This window comes from Zonotrichia albicollis, chromosome 2 (assembly GCF_047830755.1).
Source record: "Zonotrichia albicollis isolate bZonAlb1 chromosome 2, bZonAlb1.hap1, whole genome shotgun sequence".
Taxonomy (NCBI): domain Eukaryota; kingdom Metazoa; phylum Chordata; class Aves; order Passeriformes; family Passerellidae; genus Zonotrichia; species Zonotrichia albicollis.
In genome coordinates, this window is record NC_133820.1 from 44,206,869 (window position 1) to 44,228,498 (window position 21,630).

The window sequence follows — 21,630 nt, forward strand, 5'->3', positions numbered from 1 at the left end:
TTGTGAGGAGCAAGTCTGCAAGCTGCGTGTGCAACACTGAACTTGCTCCTATTTATATTCTTAGGCAGAATCACAACCTGGAATTTCTTTCTACTTTGAAATTGCAGGCATTAGCAAGTTATACTCACTCAAGGCTTCTCATAAAAACCTCTGTTTTCATCCTAGGACTGAATTTGTTTCAGTGGTTACAGACTGCCAGTAGGGCACCTCAGAAAAGTTTCTGGCCCTTCTGGCATGTGTAAGTGCACACACATTCATGCACAGTGCTCTAACACCTACATTTCAAGCTAAACAGGAGGAGGAGGGTGACTTGGCATCAGAAATTAGGAAGTTGTGGTGGGAGAACCCTGGAAAGAATAAAGAATCAGGCAGACATTTTCAGAAGCTAGGGCTTAGCCAAATTATTATCATATGGGATAGAAGGACACAACTTTAACATTCATGGAGTCCCTAAGTCAGTGGCACAAAGCAGCTGTCTTGAGTATGTTCACAGTCAGCATTGCTAGAGAGGTGACACACTATCAGTCAATAAGCAAAAACAGGCCACTGCAGTTATGGCTGGCTTCTAGTCTCCATTACACAGCTTATTCTGTAAGCTGTTCACATAATTAGAGGAGTATTTTCCAATATATACAAAATTCCATATGGTGTTTTATGAATAGTACCATGGGAACTCCTTTAGAGAATTATGACAATGTTTTTGTTTTCTTTTATTTAATTGTTAAAGTTCACTGTGAGACCATGAACAATTCTATTTTAGAAAGAGATACATATGTTCTCTGTTTCCAGTCTGATTCCCACAGATTTCACTTGGCTTCCAAATCCCTGAAGAGATCTGACTGACACCAGCCGGTAAGGGCAGAGATTAATAACTGGAGGGCCAGCCAATGGATGATGCATGATGCCATCATGAGGTTTTGCTGCTGAATGAAAAGAGAACACTGAAAACACAGTTTCCATGTCACCTTTCAACCACCAGCAGGAGTGAAACTTCCGAAAGCAAACAACTCACACCAGGGGTGCATAGGCAAAACTTGGGGTGTGGGGTTTCTAAGAGGGAATGCAGAAGCTTGCCTATGGAATTAAGTGTTCTGCCAGCTTCACAATCTAATTAGCAACTGAAAAAGCAAGTCATTTAATGGAGTCAGAATCACTGGATGGTTTTGACTGGAAAGGACCTTAAAGACCACCCAGTTCCAATCCCCCTGCCATGAGCAGAGACACCTTCCACTAGACCAAGTTGCTCCACACCCCATCCAAACTGGCCTTGAACACCTCCAGGGATATGTCAACCACAGTTTCTCTGGGCAGCCTGTGCCAATGCCTCATCACACAGTGAGGAATTTCTTCCTAATATCTAACGCAAACCTGTCTACTTGTCAGTTTAAAGCCATTCCTCCTTGTCCTATCACTCTGTGCCTTTATAAAAAGCCCCTCTCCAGCTCTTTTGTAGCCTCTTTAGGTACTGGAAGAGCTCTAAGGTCTCCTTGGCACTGTCTCTTCTCCAGGCTGAGCAGCCCCAACTCCCTTAGCCTGTCTCCATTGGAGAGCTGCTCAAGCCCTCTGGGCATCTTCTCAGTTCTCCATTATAAATATCCATACTTCTCTGACAGAAGGTCTAAATGACATAAAGAGACACTTGGTCTTCAGATCCACACTGTCATTTTGGAGAATGGTATGGAAATACCCTGTCTGACAGAGCAGGTACTCCCTACTCTAGGACAGCCTACCCCAGACAGGAAAAGGAGGATGTACAAAACACTTTCTGGATTCATAAAAATAATAAAGGGAGAACATCCATTAAGTGCAAAAGCCTAGACTTCTTCAAGAGCAAAACTCTTCTGAAGTACTCTTTAAGGTCCTTTCTGCTCATGAGCTTTAAATACCAAAGCAAACAAAGAAAGAAACAAAAAAAAAATCTCTAATATCCTCAGCAGCTATAATTCAACATATTGCAAAAAATAACATTGATCTGCTATTTTTGACATTTCTTTCAGGGGATGTTTTTCAGTACAAGTAAACTCACAGCTGGCAGATTTTGAGGGAAACTTGGCTAAAACCTTTGTCCCGTTGCTAGTTTTCCCACTGTAATCACCCTTTACTCTGACAGAAGCCATAAACTGGCATGATCCAGCCCATACCCACAGTAAGACTTCACACTACACTATCTTTTGTTTAAGGGTATTATCAAGTTCAACATGAAATCACTAACTGTTACCATTCCCATTTTTTAAATGTTGTTAATCTGAGGCACGCACACAAATACAACACAGCATTTGCTTCACATTATAAATTGACTCATGTGACAGCGACAAAGCTCCCAGGCTAATGGTCTGCTCAGGGGACCACTTTGCTGCTGACAAAAAGCCCCATGAAAGCCAATTCCACTGTGGTGAACTCTATAAAGATCTGTCAGCCCGGCTCACAACTACTGACATGAATTACCTTTATCCAGATGCAACACAATAAACAGATTAAGAAGCTAGACAAATTTCTAGACTCTTGATGGACTTCTTTTTTATATACTCACCAAGTTTGCTGGTCAGCAGTACAGCTACTTTAACAGTATTTCTGCCTTATTTATTTACTATGCAACATCCAACTTAATAGCTTGTTTCCCTATCTTTGGGCCAGAGGCCAAGGCAGATGTTTGCCTGACACCAAATCCTATTAGAGGCTGCAGTAATACAATTGTGTGTTAAAGATAAATATTTTATAGCCTGCACTTGCCACCAAGCATCATCATTCCCTAGGCATTTAGAGGCAACTATCTATTGGCAAAGAAAAAAATAGTTATCTAGCTGGCAACTGAAGGCAGTAGCTTTCTGGGAGTTAATAAGCACCAGGACTGCTTTCTAAGAACTGATTAAATGCCTTTCAGTGCTATGTGGCTGTATGAATTCAAATGTAACTGTTTCATTTGATAATCTCAAAAAGATACTTTGGAGATGGCAGTGTTTGGTGTCAGAAACATATATGAACAGCACTAGAGCAGGATAATTAGACCTTAATGAATCAACGCTAATCTCAGTTCAGGAATCAAGGTTCAAGGAATACAAAAAACTTGTACCAGTGAGAATATTCCATATTAGAAATGAGATGCAAAGAAAAGAGCAGGGTTTTTTTAAGTATCCTGTCTGGTCCCTTCAACTAGTAGTCTACTCCACCACTACATAAGAAATGGCCTCAAAATCTTTTGTTCAGTTATGGTGAGAAGATATATGTAGCTGCTCAGCCTAAAATAAATTGCCACAGCTACTCATCTACCAGCCCAGGAAGATACTGCATACATACTAATTGGTACAATAAAAGGTTTTTATCCTTTCCTAATAAATGTTGACTATCTCTATACAAAGATGCATTAATTCAAAAATAGCAAGTAAACTAAAAAAGGAGGTAAATAAAATAATTAGAATAGAATTGTTTACTGTATCAAACAAATACATACATTTATTGTTACACAGAAATATATTGTTTCTAGCCGTCCACTGATCTATTTTCTGCCTAGTTGTGTTCCCCTGGCTAACAAAAACGTTTTGCTGGGAGGGAGGGAGGGCACAGGGAGCAAGGCAGCAAGCAGGGACACTCCATGGTTTGCATTTGACCTTGAAACCCTCTGTCAGCCACAACAGTACAAAAGGGCCATGAGGAGCGCCCAGCATTCCTCTCACTGTACACTGAATCATATTGCTTGGGAGAGTGAAGGGACACCACATTATTTCACCTTACTCTTTGCTGCTGCATTAGAGCAACCTTAGAAAGCCACGTACTATTTTTCCTAGATCTGCTTGTCCAGGATAAAACTGATACCTAGAAGTTCATTGCAATAACATCTCTCTTTCACAAAAATGCTCCTTGTCACTGCCCTGACTACGTTAGCAATAATTTTAATAGGAAGTCAAGCAGTATAACATGAAAGGCGAAGAGGATTCTGAAGCTCTGTGAACACATTTAATTTACTTCCCAGTTGCAGAGCTTGCAGTCTTGTTTATTTTTCAAAGAAATGATGCTACTCAATTGAATTTCACTGCAGGAGAGGCTGGATTCTCAGCCTAGAGAACTGTCACTGCCCTTGTAATTGTTATAACAATGCCAAGGCAGACGTGGAGGTGAGAGGGGATAAAACAGGTTTCAGATGTCTTCAAGCATCAGATTTGACATTATGAGCCAAAAAAATAAACAAAAGAAAAAAGAAAAAAAAAGGTAAAACAAAGGTAAATAGATAGAAAATGCCCTGGAAACAAAGGAAATGTGGAAATGCTGGGTCTGATATTCTCTTGCTCCTCCTCTTCCTTCCCTAGATGAAGCTTTAAAGGACTGATTCCTTCTTACAGTACATCATCACCTGCTGAGATTTCAATTTTTCTGCTTCATTTTTATTTTGTACAGCATTTATACTTCTAGCTCAAGTATTCCACACCTGGCAGCCTGATATGTGAAAGTCTTGACATCATCATGGAAACTCAGTCATTATTTTTGAGTGCTCTTTCACAGTTTCCTCTTCTGTAGGGCACTAGCATGATGCTGATACTACTAATGCTGGTTGATGTTGTGCCAGATTTTTATTTTCTTTTCTTTTTCCTAAGGCTGGGAGGTCTGTTTTAATTAAGGACCCATGCATATAACCCTGTTTTGCTCTCACATCCCAGTGGAACCCTAATCTTCACATGCACGTATAAGGATGCTAAATTAGGAAAAGGGCAACAAGCAGGCAGTCTTTTAAACAGCTCTTTAAATCACTCCTGAACCTGGAAAGTGAGAGAGGACATAACCACAATAATGAATTGAATGTTATTCTCCCTCCTCTTTTTTCTGCAAGAACGTTTTAAAAAAAGCAATTTGCAAGTGCAGATACACCCTCATCTCCATGAGGGTACTGACAAGAGACACCTGCCCCTGCCAGAAGTGACTCTGCAGGCTGGGCCATTTTACAAGGTGATGGTGAAGCACAGAAGGTTTGGTGCTCAGGCGCAGGTAGGCCGCTTATTGAAACCAAGAGCGACTGATTTTGCCAAATTTCACAGTACATCATGTGAGCACATTTTCCCTTGAGCTGTCTATACGTTGTTTTTTAGGCCAGGTTTGAGATGTATATCCAGGTACTCAAATGGCTCTCACCACAATCATATCAGTCTTTCTCACACTATTTCAAGCACATTTGACTTCAGTCCCAGCTGGAAATACTAAAACGTCAGATTTTTTCTGTCCTATTTTGAACTTCTGTTCTATAGAAAGAGGGACCAAGTGGGAATAGTTGGGGAGTAAATAAAGAAGAGAACAAGCCTGATTATTTCAGAAACCTTTGCCACATTTGGTCTGAATTTGGGTTGCCCTTTGAGAGAGAGCTTTATCTTTATCTCCCTGATTCATTCCTTTCTCTTACTGCTTCCTTATTAAGAAGAAATCTTTCCAGGGCAGAATGCCTTATAATCTGAAGCTCTCAGATGGCTGAAAGCATAAAGTGTAATGGGATTTCAAAAGCACTTGGGCATTGGTCGATGTATATAACCATTTAACTTGATGGTAAAATCTCCCTTGACTTCACCAACTTTCAGGAAATCCTGCTAATGTATTTCTGCTGTCCATAGGGCCAAACAGGGAACACTGTTTTCTTACAACGTAAGCAATGCTAAAAGCACAAAAGGGTCTTGAAGTTCTTAAGGAATCATACACTGACCATCTGAAAACACCCTCTGTTCCAAAGCACTTGAAATGTGATCACAGGTTGGAAGTTAGCTGGGAAAAAAAAATTCAGCAAATGATTTTAAACAAAGAGTAGCTGTTGGACTGAAGTCTTCTTAATTTTCCTTCTACAATGCAGCTTCCAAGCACAATAAGACCTTAATCCATACTTGTAACGTAACTGTGACATGGCTGTGGAGATCTAGAAAGACACACTGTGAACAGTTATTTTCTTCTTAGATTCCTTTTTTTGCAGTTGGAATATTTTTAAATCTGAATTCCACTCCAGTAGATGAAACTCTCATATCCCCTATTTCCCCAGGGAATTTTTTTTGTTCCTTCCCACTCTCATAAATTGTTACAAACTAATACAGGAAACAACAATTATTCAGCCTTCAGGGTTCAACTTCTGGAGCTGCACTAGCAAGAGGGAAGTTACTTCACGTTCAGTACATTACATTTTCTGCTGTCATAGCTCAGGGCAAGGCTAAATCTGGCCTTGAGTTTCATTTTAAATGATGTTTTAAGTTGGTGTATTACAGGAGGAAAAAACCCAAACCATTCTTGCATACACACACGGAGAACTACAAATGTAATCTCTTTTGGTCAAACAAATGCCATGAAACCTTGGCAATGTTGTAATGTTGGGTGCATAAAACAAATAAAAATTAATTTTACTCCAAGTCTTTAGTTAATATATCCAGGTGATAACTAAGGACGCACTGGCTGGAATGACTGATATGTGAGGTTCAGTTATGTAAGTGCCTGGTGCCAGGGACATGCTCCCAAGCAGGATGCCTGACCTGCAGCCGCTGCTACACAAGAGCCTGACTCCCCTCCAGGTTCTTTGTCAGCCTTGCCTCCCTGTAGGGATGCCCCCAGTTCTCTGGGGCATCTGTGGCAGCTGCATTGAACTCTTCTGTTCTGGTGGTCTTCTGACAGAGGCAGACAAAAACAGTACTTATGGCTCTGTTCCTGCCCCTTGCAGACCTGCTGCACATATGTGGTCAAATCTTGCTCCTTCTCAGAGCCTCTGGCAAGCTGTCTAGAAATCAGCTTAAGATAATCTATGGAACTTTTTCTGAGACTGTTGTAGCACTCAGCAAAAGAAAGCAGCCACACATCTAATATACAGACCAATTGGTATTATTGAAAAAGTCAACATATGCCAGGAGTGACTGCACAGACCACGTCCCTCTCATCTGCTCGGCCCCCATGAAAATGAAAATTGGTCCAGTGACTCCTGAGATGCTGATGTTGTTGGCTTCTGTTTTTTTGTGGTCTTGAATGCAAGTATGTACACGTGAATACAGCCTTTGGAAAAGTGAGGCTTTAAAGTGTCTGTTGTTCAAGCACAGAAAGAGTTTTCTTTTTGTTTGCCAAAGCGGACGAGTAACTCCCACAATCTTATTTCTGTGCTTTAGCAGGGAGCATTCATGGAAAGAAATCATGCACAAAGCTGCTCTAGCAGCTCGGTAATACGACACAGGAATAAAACAAGCTGTGCTTACATTAGCCCGCAGTCTGGGCTGCGTGGAAAGAGCTATATACAAAAGTGTAAAAACGAAAACCATATGCACCGTTTTACACATTTCTCCAGAACCCCTCAGACAGCACTTACATGCCATGTTATTAAGGCAGAATTATGCTCTTCCGAAAAAAAGTGAACAGAAAAACACAGGGACTGAAATAACAGAAAGAAAGAAATAAGAGAAAGAAATAAGAGAAAGAAAGAAAGAAAGAAAGAAAGAAAGAAAGAAAGAAAGAAAGAAAGAAAGAAAGAAAGAAAGAAAGAAAGAAAGAAAGAAAGAAAGGAGGCATATATTTCAGCAATAAATAAACCTTTTCTTGACCCTAAAACTAAAGTAATTCCCCCAGTCAATAAACCTTTTGTACAAGCTCTGTCAGATCAAGTGAACTTGCCTGCCTGAAAGCAGCACATGGACATGCAAGTTCAATGCTACCAGTCCATGTAAGTACAGATGTAGGCAAAGCTTTTCAAAATGACAAATCTACCTTCATTTTTCTACCACTTTAAAGCATGATTAAAACCAGACAAAATCTGGAACATTAAAGACACTCAGACATCTAACTTCTACTGAGATGAATACTTACTGGCATCCATCCTGGCCTAATTTCTTTTATACAACAATATAAATGAAAGTACCTGTCCATTTTTCTATTTTCTCCACTCAAGTTATCACTTGTAAGACCTATTGAAAGAGGTGTGTACATATAGAAATCAAAATAAAAAATTAAAGAAAAAGTTCAAATATAACATTAAATACGTTACTGCATCTCTGCTTTAAAACTAAGCTAGCTTTACACATTTTAATTTTCTACTGCTTGCTTTTATTCACTGATCATCAGTGAAGAGATACACTCTACACAGAGAGGCCATGGAAGTTTTCACAGCCAAGCATTTGACCTTTAAAGGCTTCTTATTATTTAATTATCTTTGAGACATGTCTTAATTTCCTCTTTATTAGAGATGCCTTACGTCTTCAATAGCAAAATCCTGAAATAATAATTTTGCCTGCCATTATGGCTTGGGAAGAAGGGTTATTATGCAAGAATTGTTTCAGACACTTGCAGAGAGAAAAAAGGTCATTACAAGTAACATCTAGATTTGAAACAATTGGTCTGACTTCCCGTTCCTTGGAAGTGCTGTTGATCTTAGCAGCAGCAGGCAGAAAGCTACAGTTAACATTTAGGGAGCAGTGTACCATAGGATCACGTACAAACATTACTGACTAAAGCTGAAAGGGATTTAAGAACCAGGAGGAATGTTTGATCTGGTAGGAGCTGTCTGAAAAGGCAGACACAGAGATAAACTCCAACTATGGAACATGCTCACCCTCTTGGCTCACTTCACTGGGAAATAAGGCTGTTCATCAGTTTTGAGGAAAAACATGAAAAGATTAAGGGTGCACTGATAAAGCTGTTGTTGACTTTCAGCTGCTAAAATTTAAGGGCTGTGTCACTATCTATCCAAAATCATCATCACTGTTTTACTGAGAATAGCAAACAAACTCTGGATATAAGGACTGCAAGCTAATGTGGAAAGTTTCACTTCTGCACAGCCCTCTTTCTAGTTCCAAATCCAGGCTCAGCCCATGCTTGTTTTTTATTAAGCCCTATAAAGAGAACAGACTAGATTTGCACATGGGCTGGATGAAAGTGAAATTTCAGCAAGCACACCATAACACCTGCTTGGAGGGGGGAATTCCTGCAGCTCACAAAGCTCAGGCAGAGGGAATTCACCCCACACTCCTGTCCCGCCCTGTGATACTGAACCTATCGGACTGGGCTGGATTTGGCTAGGATGGAGAGGGCAATCTCCTGTCTTCTTGCCAATCTTCTGTATGGATAAGTTCAATTCTCACAGAGGACCCCTCACACTCTGTGGCCAGCTGGATGTTTAAAGGAAGACACTTTGCAGTGCTGCAGCATAACTTGAACCTGCTCTGAGGATAAGCATTTTCAGTAAGCAGACCTGTCAACAAAATGTCATTCATGAGATCAAATATGCAAGGAAAGAAAAAGCTAGCACAGCCTGGCAGGGACTCATAAATGCATTTTTTTGCTTTCTACATGAATTGAGTGACTGTATCTTTTCTAAAGACTACCTGAAACCTATGAGCTTGGCCACACTCAGAGAAGCTAGGTAAGAGCAGAAAGAAGGAAACAAAATATCAAAAAAAGGGTTGGCAGCAGCAAGAGAGTAATCAAAAAAAAGCATCACCCATCTGACAGAGCATCAGACATCTGCTTGTAGGGGGGCATACAGAGCCAAAGTTGAAACAACTATTTACAGAGCCTGCAAAGCTCTGCTACTATTTTGTAGCACAGAGATCAATAACATCAAAAATTAGATGACTTTCCTTCCTGGCACAGTTCTCATATTGCTGTATTTCTTTTTCTACGCAGAGCAAAAAAAGAGCTGTGAGTGTGGGCAGGAATGGGTTACAAACTAATTATCTGCAGAGGGTTACCACAAGGTGGAAGTGCTCCATGTCCCTCTCTGAAACAGAAGGGCTAAGATGACCATACTCCTGCAATAGGTGAGAACTGAGCCCTTCCACGGAGCGGCTGGAGTCTCATTAGAAGTTAAGGAGTTCTGATTCAGCAAAGTACTTGCTGAACTTTCAGCCTCTTTAGCCTAAGGAGAAGTTCAGAAAAGGGTAGCTGGGACATTAAAACCACCTCTCCTCCTTCAGAGTCCTGAAGATCTAGTAGTACATGAGGGACTTTTAAGTCGAGTAACTGTGGCATTAAGAAGCTAAAAGCACTGTGCAAGCCAGAACAGATCACATCCCATGTTACTCTGCACAGTATCCTGACTCCTCAATATTTACATGAAACCAATTAAGACTTTTCCAGACATTAGCAAAGCAAGTGTAAATAACACAAATGGCTTTGAGACTTTAAGTAGATCACACTTCTGTATCCCTCTCTGAAGTGGAAATTGCTAGACTTTAGTTAGCTTAAACATAAGCAGCAAAAGCAATGGAAGCAAATCAAAGCCACTCAGATACTGGCTTTTCCTTTTGCTAAGAATAAGCTAAACACAAAGGCACTTTCACACAGTGCTAAGGACGCCATTCTTGTCACCTCTCACACAAGGAGGGTTCCCAGTCCCATGCTTGTTTCTGTGCCCTGCAATTTCTCCTTTGAGCTCAGTCCTATTATGAAGTGTTCCTCTGCTCATGCTCTCCATTCCTGAGTGTGAAGTGCTGTCCTAGGGACTGCATGGGGTAGGTTACATTCTGGGCTATTGCAGGAAGGGCTTGTGCCTTTTGGTGTCTATTACCAGGCGCTGGATGTGCTGGCAGCCCCTTATAAATCACACTGGAGTTCATCTTGCATTTCAGTGGAGGAAACTACTTACAGCAGGGTTTTTTTACAGATGGCAGAGGGAGCAGAAAGAATGGTCCTTTTCTTAACTTGAGCATTGTCTCATGTAGAAGACAGGAATGAGATAAAACCTTGCATCCTATCTCGGGTGTTCTACATGTGTTTCCTGTCACTTGCTGGGTGACAAGCTGGTAAACAGCAATGCTCTCCTCTCACAGACAATTGATTTTGCTTTTCCTTTTGATTTCTCAATGGCCCTGCACAGGTGAGACTACCTGAGCTCAGCAGTAACAGCTGCTGGAAGACACTTTGACTCCACAGATGCTCTTTTCAGGTTCTCAGATGTTTCTTGCTTCTACTGAGCAGACTTTTGGCCAAAATCTGTCGCAGATGTGCTGATTCCAGCTGATTCCTCAGCCTACTGTTTTGCTTCACTAGACAAGATTGCTCTAAATAAATTACTACTATCAGGCAGATCGTGGCAGATTGTGAAGCCACAAGGTGCTTCTCAAAGAAGTGTTTCTATTAGGAATTTCAGAAAGTGCCAACAATGTAATTTACAAAAAGGTTAATTTATTATTGAAAGACCTTGACCGTCAATTCCTTTATAATGTGATGAATTGTAATTTGGAAGAATGGGATATAAAAACGCTGTTAAAGGCGGAAAACTTTTCCAGGATATTTTTCCCACCACCTGGATTTCCTGTATTATTCAGAAGTATAAGCCTTACAAGGCTGTATTCTCCCCAGGTTTACATTCAGTGCATGTAGCAGGCACACATTTTGAAAACACCTAGCCCTTCAGTGAGGATGATTCCACACCCATTTAGAAAACAGGCCAAGTTGCCATCTCCCGCCCTCAAAATCTATGCTAACGTTTCTGAGTGGACTTAGTTATAGCTTTATCACATTCCAAAGCTGTATAATGGACAGCCTCACAATTTATGAAATTAACTGTGTGTTATCAAACTGGGAATACAGATGCCTTTTTCCATTTTTCTCCAGTTTTCACTAGAATAATGGAAGCCAAATCATTCCAGGCAAGCACTGCACAGTAATTGCAGTTGATACTGTCATACAGAGCCTGCAATGATTTGCTGGCTCTGAACTGCTCGGTCTGTTGAAACATAGCACATAAGACTTGGAAAATCAGCAGTCTTTCCATCCAACATGTTTATTGCTGAAGTAGAAGCTATTGCCATTTATTTTGGTGAGTTCTCACTCGCAGGGGATGTTTGCCTGAAGCAATGACTGCACAGTTTGGCTTTATGAACTTATCATTACGATCACCATTATCAATTTTGTGCTTTCTACTACTATCTGTGATTATTAATTAATGCTTCATTCATTTTCCCAGCAGTTCTATCATCCTCACAGCATCTCCAGAGAAATGTCACTCTCCTCAGTTTTACACAGTGAGCAGCTGAAGCATGAGCCTAGGCTGGGGAGGAATTAACACATCAATCAGAATTCAGGAGTTCTAGGCTGCTGGTCTGCTTCTCAGATCATTGGATCTTACTTCTTCCTGCATCACAGCTATACTTTTCAAACTTTCTCTTACTGTAAACCCTATGTTAGTGGAATAATAAAGGGAGATATTTTAGGTGGTCTTGCCACAGGAATCAAATGAAATGGCAGCTTGCCTCTGACAGGCAACACAACTCCTTTGAAGGTTCCTCACCCTGCACAGACAGATCTAAGGCTCCCATCATGTGTGACTTGATTTATTTGTTTTGTGTTGCAACTTTACACACTGGTTCATAAGCACTGTCAGGTTGCCTTATTCTCTTTACTTGGGCAGTGAAAAAAATAGTAACGCTACAGTACCATAGTATTTATGTACTTACAATCTTGCAGCCATGTCTTGCCAGACTTCATGAATACACTAGAAAGGCTCTGAAGCATTAGAGTTACACAAAACACCTGACTGCTTATTTATTTTTTTTTCAAACAACATGTTGAAAACTAGATGGAGAAGAAAGGTACCACCTTGTTAAGGCTATTACAGTGATTTTTATGGTACTTATACAAATGCTGCACTTTTCTGGACAGATTCTAGCCAATAAGCCACATTTTCCTACCTAAATTTTTTACTTAAGTCTGTTTCAAAATTCATAGCTTGTACTTAAACAGGTTTTTACACTACAGCTTTGTGTTGATGTACAGCTGCCAGTGGATAAAGTGATTCCCACCTGTGTAGCAAAAGAAAACTTCCTTGTTTCTAAATCACAAAAACCCTGAATGATTCAAGGTCAGCAGGGGATATATCGAATATATCATGGGCTCCATACCATGGACTGCTCTGTTTATCATGCAGTCATGGAAGTACAGCAGAGCAAAACCAAAAAAAAAAGATTGCCTTGAAGACAATCTGACATGCTTCTCACCCTCACCATTCCCTTGATGCTCAAAGGCAAATTAAGAATGCTTCTTTTCTTTTTTTTTTTATCTCCTTGTTTTTCCCTATATTAGTGCAATGAGGCCAAGAGAAAAGTCTGGCTAGAACACTTAAGCATCACTTTGAAAACAAGAACAATAGTGACAGTGCTTTAAACGTGTTTTCTGCTCTAAGAGCCTTACTGATTTCTTTCCTGTGATGGGAAATTTTGAACTGAACACATTCTTCAACAAGGACAAAAAGCTGCCTTCAGAAGAATGTCTTCAGCTTCTGTAGTTGTTGTAAGTAAAAAATCAAATTACTAAAGTAAACTAAATGGAAGTAAATCTGCATTCTATGAAGTAAGATTTCAATTTCCTAAGCTAACATACTTCTAGAAGTAACTACTGCTAGTGTTGCTCAGCTGCAAGCAAGACAGAACATCACATTCCCAGGTTTTGAATTTAAAATACAGTATTACAGCAGTTTCCATTTCTGCATTAGATAAACTTTAGTGCTAAAATGGAATATTGGGATGTTAATGACTTTGCTTTAGTAAGACCTAAACTTTTTAATTAACCTGCCAAGACAAATTACAGCCCCTAGCTCTTAGGTAACTATTGCAGACAGCTGAGACTCAACACCAATGCCTCTGTTGGGAGAGGGATTAATGGCAGCTTTGGAATGAGTCTGCTTTTTTCTGCAAAGAAAGAAAGTCCATTAAACACTGCGGTCAGAAGAAAGCTGAGTGCTAGTTTTATGGACTATTCTTTAAATTACAACCAAATGAATTTTGGTATATGAACAGTTTAGGCAGGTCAAACAAATTTAAAATTAAATATTACTGAATCGGAAACAGATTTAGATATTTACAGGGTGGAAGAAGAATACTCAGTGCGCTGTCAGGCACCCACTGGCAGCATCTTTTCCTTCTTGGACAGCAGCAAATCCATGCCTGTGAGCGGAACTGACAGGGCATTTTACTGCCAGAGAAATCAGAAGACCTATTTAGTTAATTTGTTCTTCTTAAGCAATATCAGCTTCCTTCTGTTAGCAAGGAGAAACACGGATTCCTGTTTCTGTGGTTGCTACTGCCAAGGCTTACAGTGCCCTTTATTGGAGTTTTAACCTCAGTGCTCTGCCTGAACTCCAGCTTGAGTGATTTTAATGGTGTTCAATGGCGGAACTGTCTGTCACACAGAACTGGGGAATGCTGCTACTCTCTGTTCTTCAATCACTCCTACACCTCTGCTACAGAAAGAGAAAAAAACCTACCAAACAAACAACAAATCAAGCAAAACCAACAAAAGCCAACTAAATAAAAGGAAAATCAAAGTAAGAAAATAAAGCAAGGATTTTCTAGCTTGTAATCCATGTTTGGCACTGTGCAGAATCTTGTTATGACTATAGTTACTTAAAAGACCTACAAAATACTTACTCAACATTTAGGGTCTAACAGTATTCAGCATATTGCTACATACAACCCCCTCCAAGCATTTTCTCCAAAACCACACAAAGCCATCATGCAATTTGAGTACGTGCGTTAATACCTGGCCCCAAGGCGTACTTAGGAGTTTAGGAATAACAGAGGAAATCCTTACCAATAGCAGTAGTAAGGAAAGAAACCACTTCCGATTCCTTGCCATCATTGTAGAAGGCTAAATGCCATATTCCTGAATCTAAATACTGGATAAATCCTGTCTCGTGGCTGGCCAAGGGCACAAAAGCTCTGTGCTGCCGCTGAGGTCCTTCCAAGCTTCTCGCCTCCTGGGTCAGCAGACGTCTTCCATCAAGGAGCTCGACAAAGTCAAACTGAAACATAAGAGGGAGTGATGTTTGTGTGTTTATCAGGTATCCTCAAGCTTAATCTCTTATTCTGGGTCTGGAGAAGCATCATAAACAGGATTTGCTCTGGTAACTCAAGTACTTTCCTGGACTACCTGCAGGTAACCACTTTGGAAATAGCTAGTATTTGAACATATTTTCCTGTAATTATATAAATCTTGAAATCATCTTTGTTTAGAAGGTGACTTGCAGCATATTTGCCTTACTGAGATGTTCTCATTCTGTAGAAATATAGGCAGGAAATCATGAGATCATGCCTCAACTGCACTGTAAATATGACACTAAGCAGCTTATTTGTTATCTTTTTTATGTCTTGGCTAATATGGAAAGTAAGACAGAAAAATATATCTAGCCCAACTGGGTTGTTTGCCGGAGTTGCTAGGGGTCACCAAGGGAGAAGTAAAAAATATTATAAAGTGAACTCTGGTAGAGGTTTTGCAGAAGTATTTTGCTTAGCCAACAAGGATTTCATCTTAAAACAAAAAAGTGGAAAAAGTGGTTAAAGGAAAGGTGGTTAAAAGATCATAAAAAAATGAAGATGGAAAAGAGATAATATAGAAAAGTCTCATTTAAGGAGTGGGTCTAGGTATTTTCTTCAAAAGGATGCATTTACTTTTTGCAAAGGTAACTTTAACTGAACAACTGCTTTGCATTAATACTAGTATTGCAACTCCCTTTAGTCCCCTATTTAAATAACCTTCCACTGATTTTCTACAATAACTGTATTTTGTCTGGTAGTATACTAATGGGATGAGGCAGATATAAGCCTAGCAGACATCACAAATGTTAAATGAACCTTATCTAATCTGACTTGTATCATGTGTTTAGATGACCAGGACACCTTGCAAGCAGAATCCAACAGTTGAGGCACTATTTAGCTTTTCTGTTCCCTGACTTCACTTGGTTTTGCCTCTCTCATTGAAATGAACAGGTAAGTTTGTGAGTTTTTTTTGGAAGGAAGAAGAAAAACAGGCAGAAAGAAACAACACCACCTATTTCTGAATCCATAAATGTTGCTGCACTGAATGGCTGCTGAGTGTTAGTTGACTATGGCATCAATATTTAGGCTGCTTATCCCTTTTCACTTTACTGTAACAAAATTTGGGTGCTTGTTATTAAGTTGTTTGGTACGGTCTTCAAAGTCAACCAAGATAAGGACTTGATGACATGTTCTTTCCTATGTAGGAAATGTTAAAAAAAAAGTTAAACTACTAAGTTAAAAAAAGAAGTGTTTATTTCCAAGAACATTTTGAGCAATAAGCTATGTATGACATAGCTTGCATAAAAAATGACAAAATTCATCCCTAGCTTATTTTAATTATGTCTTTTTTATCATTTATTTAGAGGAAATTATTTTTGATTCTTGCTTTAACTTCTATTTTCTTTTGGCTGCATTTCAGTATACAGATCACAAATTTGGTGCTGAAATGTCTTTTTGAGATTGTAAAAGCTGCCATACTGCAAAGGTCATTCTTTTTGGGGGTCTACACAAGTTAGCTTTGCTAGAGACAGAGTTTCAGTTTAGGAAAAATATGACACATATATATATATATATAAGTTATAAAAATATACAATCTAAAATCTAACAATACAAGCAAGTATAAATTCTAAACACTCGCAATTAAAAATGTGCATTTCTGTTTCAACTGTGCCCTGGGGGACATCAGGCACAGCACTGCCGGCTGGGCAAAGGAGGGGATTGTCCCACTCTGCTCTGCACTGGGGCAGCCCCACCTCGAGTCCAGGGGTCTGTTTTTGGTGCCACAATATAAGAAAAGCATTGAGCTCTTAGACAGCATCCAAAGGAGGGCCATGAGGATGGTGAAGCTCTGGAGGGGAAGCTGCATGAGGAGTGGCTGAGGTCATTGGTCTGTTCAGCCTGCAGAACAGGAGACTGAGGGCAAACCTCATCCCAGTCTGCAACTGCCTCACTGAGGGCAAGTGCAGGGGCAGACACTGATCTCTTACTTGTCTGTGGTGACCAGGGACAGGAATTGAGGAAGCTGCCTGAAGCTGAGTCAGGAGAGATTATGGTTGGATATCAGGAAAAGTTTTTTCACTCATAGTGTGGCTGAACACTGAACAGGCTCCTCAGGGAAGTTGTCACAGAAGTGTTGGGACAACGCTCTCAGGCACATCTTGGGGTCTCCTGTGCAAGGCCAGAAGTTGGACTCAATGATCCCCATAGGTCACTTCCTACTCAGCATATTCTATGATTCTATGAAAACAGAAGGATTTAAGAGGATACTGGCAAGTGGCTGGTTTGAAAGACACTTTGGACTCAGGTCTCTGTAGCCACTCTGAGCATAAACTCCTGCCTAGGCTGATGGCTCCTCAGGTCTCAGTGTGGCCATGCCTGACACAGCTGAGCAGGGCAGTGACAGAGGACATCATTGTGGTGTCTGGGTGATGGGAATGTCTCAACAGAGTTTGAGTTTGAATAAGGAACAAGCAAACTGGAGAAGGTAAAACCAGTAAGAGAAAACCCAAAGTATTTACACATTCATTTTGGAGCAGGATGGAATGAGCTTGACTCGACTTTTAAAAGAGAATTCAAGAAACCATAGGTAAAGTTCACTTCACTGAGTGCTGCTATCTCCATGGCAGCTTGAATTAGTTTTCTAGAATCACTGGATTGCAAGCAAAGAGACACTTTTAGGATGCAACCTGCCTCATTGTAAAGCAGACATCTAAGAAATATCCTGTGGATTGTGCTTACAAGCATCCACTTCCTGCTATATATTAGATGTAGTGAGATGAAAACAATTTCAAGGCACTCAGGTACAGTGAGTTGCTGCTGTTCTACTTCAATCTGGGTTATACTTGGGGCTTTCTGCCAAAAACAAAAGGTTTTTCTAATAAATATTAGCAAGATGCTGCTGCATGTGTTGATGAATTTTGCCAAGTTACTAGTTACTAGTTGTAAATACTAACTGACCCACAAATGGATTGGGATTTATTGCATTTTAATACATTCAAAGATTTTTAATAGGCAATTAGTTACTGCTAGAAAGGAAATAATTGATAAAGTACCATATTAATCAATTCAAACTGTACAAATGGAAAAAAACCCTCCGCAAGCAGTGATGACCTATCTCTAAAATTCATGATTTATTAAAATGAGTTTTAAAAAATATTTGATCTAGGAAGATTAAATCTAATAGGCCATAACAAAATTGTGTAACTTATTATGATTTGTTGAGAAGAATGAGAAGAAATGCCTTTTGTCAATAGTAAACTATTATGGGCTTCTGCACGATCTATTTCTAAGACTATAGAAATTTGGAACTTACATTTTCTTCCTACTTATTAGTGACTATAGCTGTTGGCAATCTAAAATAGAAAACAATCACCACAGCCAGAGAATGTTTCCCAAAGAGAATTTAGAATAATTTGTTATTTAAGCATGGATAGCCATGACTTTGAGCCTTGCATTGGGTTTGCATGGCCAGGTTTTGGTAGCAGGGGGGGCTGCAGGGGTGGCTGCTTTCAGAAGCTGATGGAAGCTCTCCCTGTGTCTGACAGAGCCAATGCCAGCCAGCTCCAAGACAGACCTGCCACTGGCCAAGGCTGAGTCCCTCAGTGATGTTAGCAATTGTCACCTCCTTGATAACATATTTAGGAAGGCAAAAAAAAAGTTATTGCACAGAAGTAACTACAGCTAAAGAAGAGGGGAGTGAGACCAATTATACAGACACAAGGTGAGTGCAGAAGGAGAAGCAGGAGGCGCTCCATGTGCTGGAGCTGAGATTCCCCAGCAGCCTGTGGCACAGACCATGCTGAGGCAGCTGTGCCCCTGCAGCCTGTGGAGCTCCAAAGGGGAGCAGAGATCCCCCTGCAAGCAACCTGGCGAGAAGACCCGTGCAGCAGCAAGTGGATGCCTGAAGGAAGGCTGTGACCACATCCCAAGCCAGTGCTGGAACAGGCTCCTGGCAGGACCTCTGGCCTCATGGACAATGGAGCCCACACTTGAGTACATCTGCTTGCAGGAATTATGATCTCATGGGAAATCAATGACTGCACTCCGTGGAAAAAGTGAGATTTATTTGTTAAACTTTAGGTTTTTTACTTAAACAATTGAACTTATCTGTGTAATAACTCCTGTTCCATAACAAAATTTAAGATGATAATAAAATAAAATGAATACAGAGTTCTGATCTAAAGTTAGTACTATGCAATCATGACTTGAGTTTTTTTTAAACTAACACAGGATTTTTAAATTATAAATGTTTCAATATCCCTGTGAAAAGAGACTGATTAGAAAAGGGCAGTAATACCATTACTGTGGCACTGGAATTATGATGTGCTGACCCTACTGATGTATTTTAATTTTGCAGAAAAGTACATAGAGAAGCATAGACTTATGACATCTCTTTAACAGAAATAAGTGGGAGGTGTTTTAATATGTATAAAATACCACATTATCTACAGAGATCATAATAAACATATTTGTTTGTTCAAAACCAAAAAAAGGTGTCATATTTCTATAAATCTCTAGTATTTTCAGCTAATAGTAGAGGGCAAGGGCAAGATACAGTACCATAAACCTGCTAATTCTTTGATAACCTGCTGATGTAAGTGGGAGTAAGACACTTTGCACTGCCAGTGTATTATACCCTAATGTGGGTAAGAGCAGCTTAGAAGCTGAAACAGAAAGGAGAGAAAAAAAAGTATAAATTCCTTACTTAGGGAGATGGTTCTTAAGAGCTTTTCTCACAAAGTGATTTTTTGATATGTTTTTTTATCAAGGTGTATTAAAAAAAAATCTGCTTTCATTTTAGTCCTACAGAATAATAACTTGGGTCTTGATTTCTGCCTAAGTTGGTGGCTTTCTGTAAAAAACTGGTTTTCTTTTCTTATACACTACTGGGCCCTGACAAACCTCAGTCTAAGCAGATAGTCAGCATACATCATGTGAAGGGCTGCTCAAGGCATTCTGACATGGAAGACAGAAGTGAATCTTGCTCACATAATGGTGACCAACTGGGGTCTTGCTGCCCTTACCATGAGACAGGAAAGGCAGTGACTGGAAGAGAGACAGACCTGATGTATATGAATCTGCTTAAGAGAAGATTCCTTTGGATGCAGTTTGAGTGTGGCTGCCTTTGTGCATAGCACTGGATGGAGAAGGTGGTATCTTCTGCTGTTTGGAGCAACCAGCTGGTACCCTCAGTGGCCACCAGCCTCACAAAACCCTTCTCCTCTGGAAGTCCACTGCCTCAGGCAACTGCCTGCTCTTCCCCCGCCTACAGCCTACCAGATTAATTTGTGTAAATTTTTTCAAATATCTCTTGATTCACGTTCTCTGGATAAATGACCTTGGGCATCTTGCAAGCATGCAACAAACTCTTGAAAGAAATAGATGAAATAATGCATCATACAAACATCAATTTGAGACAACATAATTTAGTAAGTGAAACATAATTTAATTAAGGAAATAAGGTCCCATTACCTGTGTGTGTGATGGTGGGAGTCCTTTTCTGCCATAGATGCCAATAAGAGCAGCCTTTCCTAAAGACACATTGAATTTCAGATGCACTGGGTGGTCGATGAACACCTGAGATCTCCAAAAGATACCAGGGGGGATCTTCTGTGTGGCTCGTCTGCCTACATCAATTTCCCCGGAGTCTATAAAACTGTCGTCTGGAAAGAAACTACTGGGCTTTCCTGCCAAAACACAGGAACAAAATTCTTGAATTAGTCTTTAGATCCTGAAAGTAATCTAATCATACTGGTATCTCTGACACTGATCTTGAGAAACAGTCTATTAGTGTCCTGAAGTCTTCAGAGTACTTTGTGTAGCCAATCCATATGATTATGGGAAAAAAAAAACTGGCAGGATTATTTCTGGCTTCAATAACTGTTTTGTTTGAAAACATGAGCATGGGAAAAGCAACCTGGAGAAAAATGGCCTTTTGTTTAAACTGTAACATCAGAGAGTGTGTAATTACATTCCAAAGACAAGAATAAATCATCTGACATTATATCCTACATTAAAAGAAGTTTAGGAATGGAGAAGTCATCATTAAATTAGTAAAGAGAAGTGTAGTGAGAATGAGATAGATGTACCACAGAGTGGAATGGTGGGGTGGGGAACAGCAGCATGAACGATGCCTAAGTGGGGAAAGGAAAATGTTTCTCCATTAAATTAATCCTTGACAGTGGTAACAGTATTTGAAATAGTAAAAAAAAGGCAAATAAAAAAAAGGACTGAGATACAAAAAGGAGACAATACCCTGCATTTGAGTAATATCTTTTAAGAACCATTAAAGGTTTTAATTGGGTTTCAATATAATCTGTAAAATACGCTATTATTATCCATTTTCTTTCAGAAGACAAATGGAGGCATCTGTTTCTAAAACTACCAGGCTGGAGAGCCTGGGTATTCAAATGGGATCAGGACACGCCATAATGTCCAAGGGAGTCAGCAGGGAGCTTGGCACCCCTAAAAACATACCTGAGGAATTCCAGGTTGGAAATTTATGCAGTTATAGCCCCCAAAGCAGATGGCTGCTTCAAAAAATCTGGACCCAAAGGAAGATTAGAGCATGAGGGGCAGAATGAAAAATCAGGTGCCAGAATGTTCCCTTTTCAGCCTGTGCTATAACCAGTGGCCACAGCTTTGGGCACAGAACACAGGGATGATGAAGAAGGCAACTGCTTAGCAAACAGCCTTTATTAAGGACACTTCTAGTGGAAAAGCATGCAGTAGCATCACCTGAAAAATTCTGGCTTTAGCAAGGAGAGCAACATGTCACCAACAAGGACTAATTATTAATTTAGGAAATGCAAATAAATTTGTTTCTTATCTCCATGCCATTACAGCACACACTACTCTGCATTTCACAGAGCAAACAATTGTAACAAAA

The 21,630-nt window shown here is 40.0% G+C and overlaps 1 protein-coding gene across 20 annotated transcripts in view; it reads right to left on the reverse strand.

Annotated features, from left to right (window-relative positions):
* Window positions 1–21,630, reverse strand: part of TENM4 (teneurin transmembrane protein 4) — a 1,564,491-nt gene that overhangs the window by 156,814 nt on the left and 1,386,047 nt on the right. For all 20 annotated transcript variants that reach the window (XM_074535017.1, XM_074535019.1, XM_074535018.1 and 17 more), the window contains 2 exons: window positions 20,214–20,428; window positions 14,518–14,728 (listed from right to left, as the gene is read on the reverse strand). In XM_074535017.1, coding sequence (XP_074391118.1) covers window positions 14,518–14,728; window positions 20,214–20,428 — 426 coding nt within the window. The remainder of the gene's footprint in view (window positions 1–14,517; window positions 14,729–20,213; window positions 20,429–21,630) is intronic.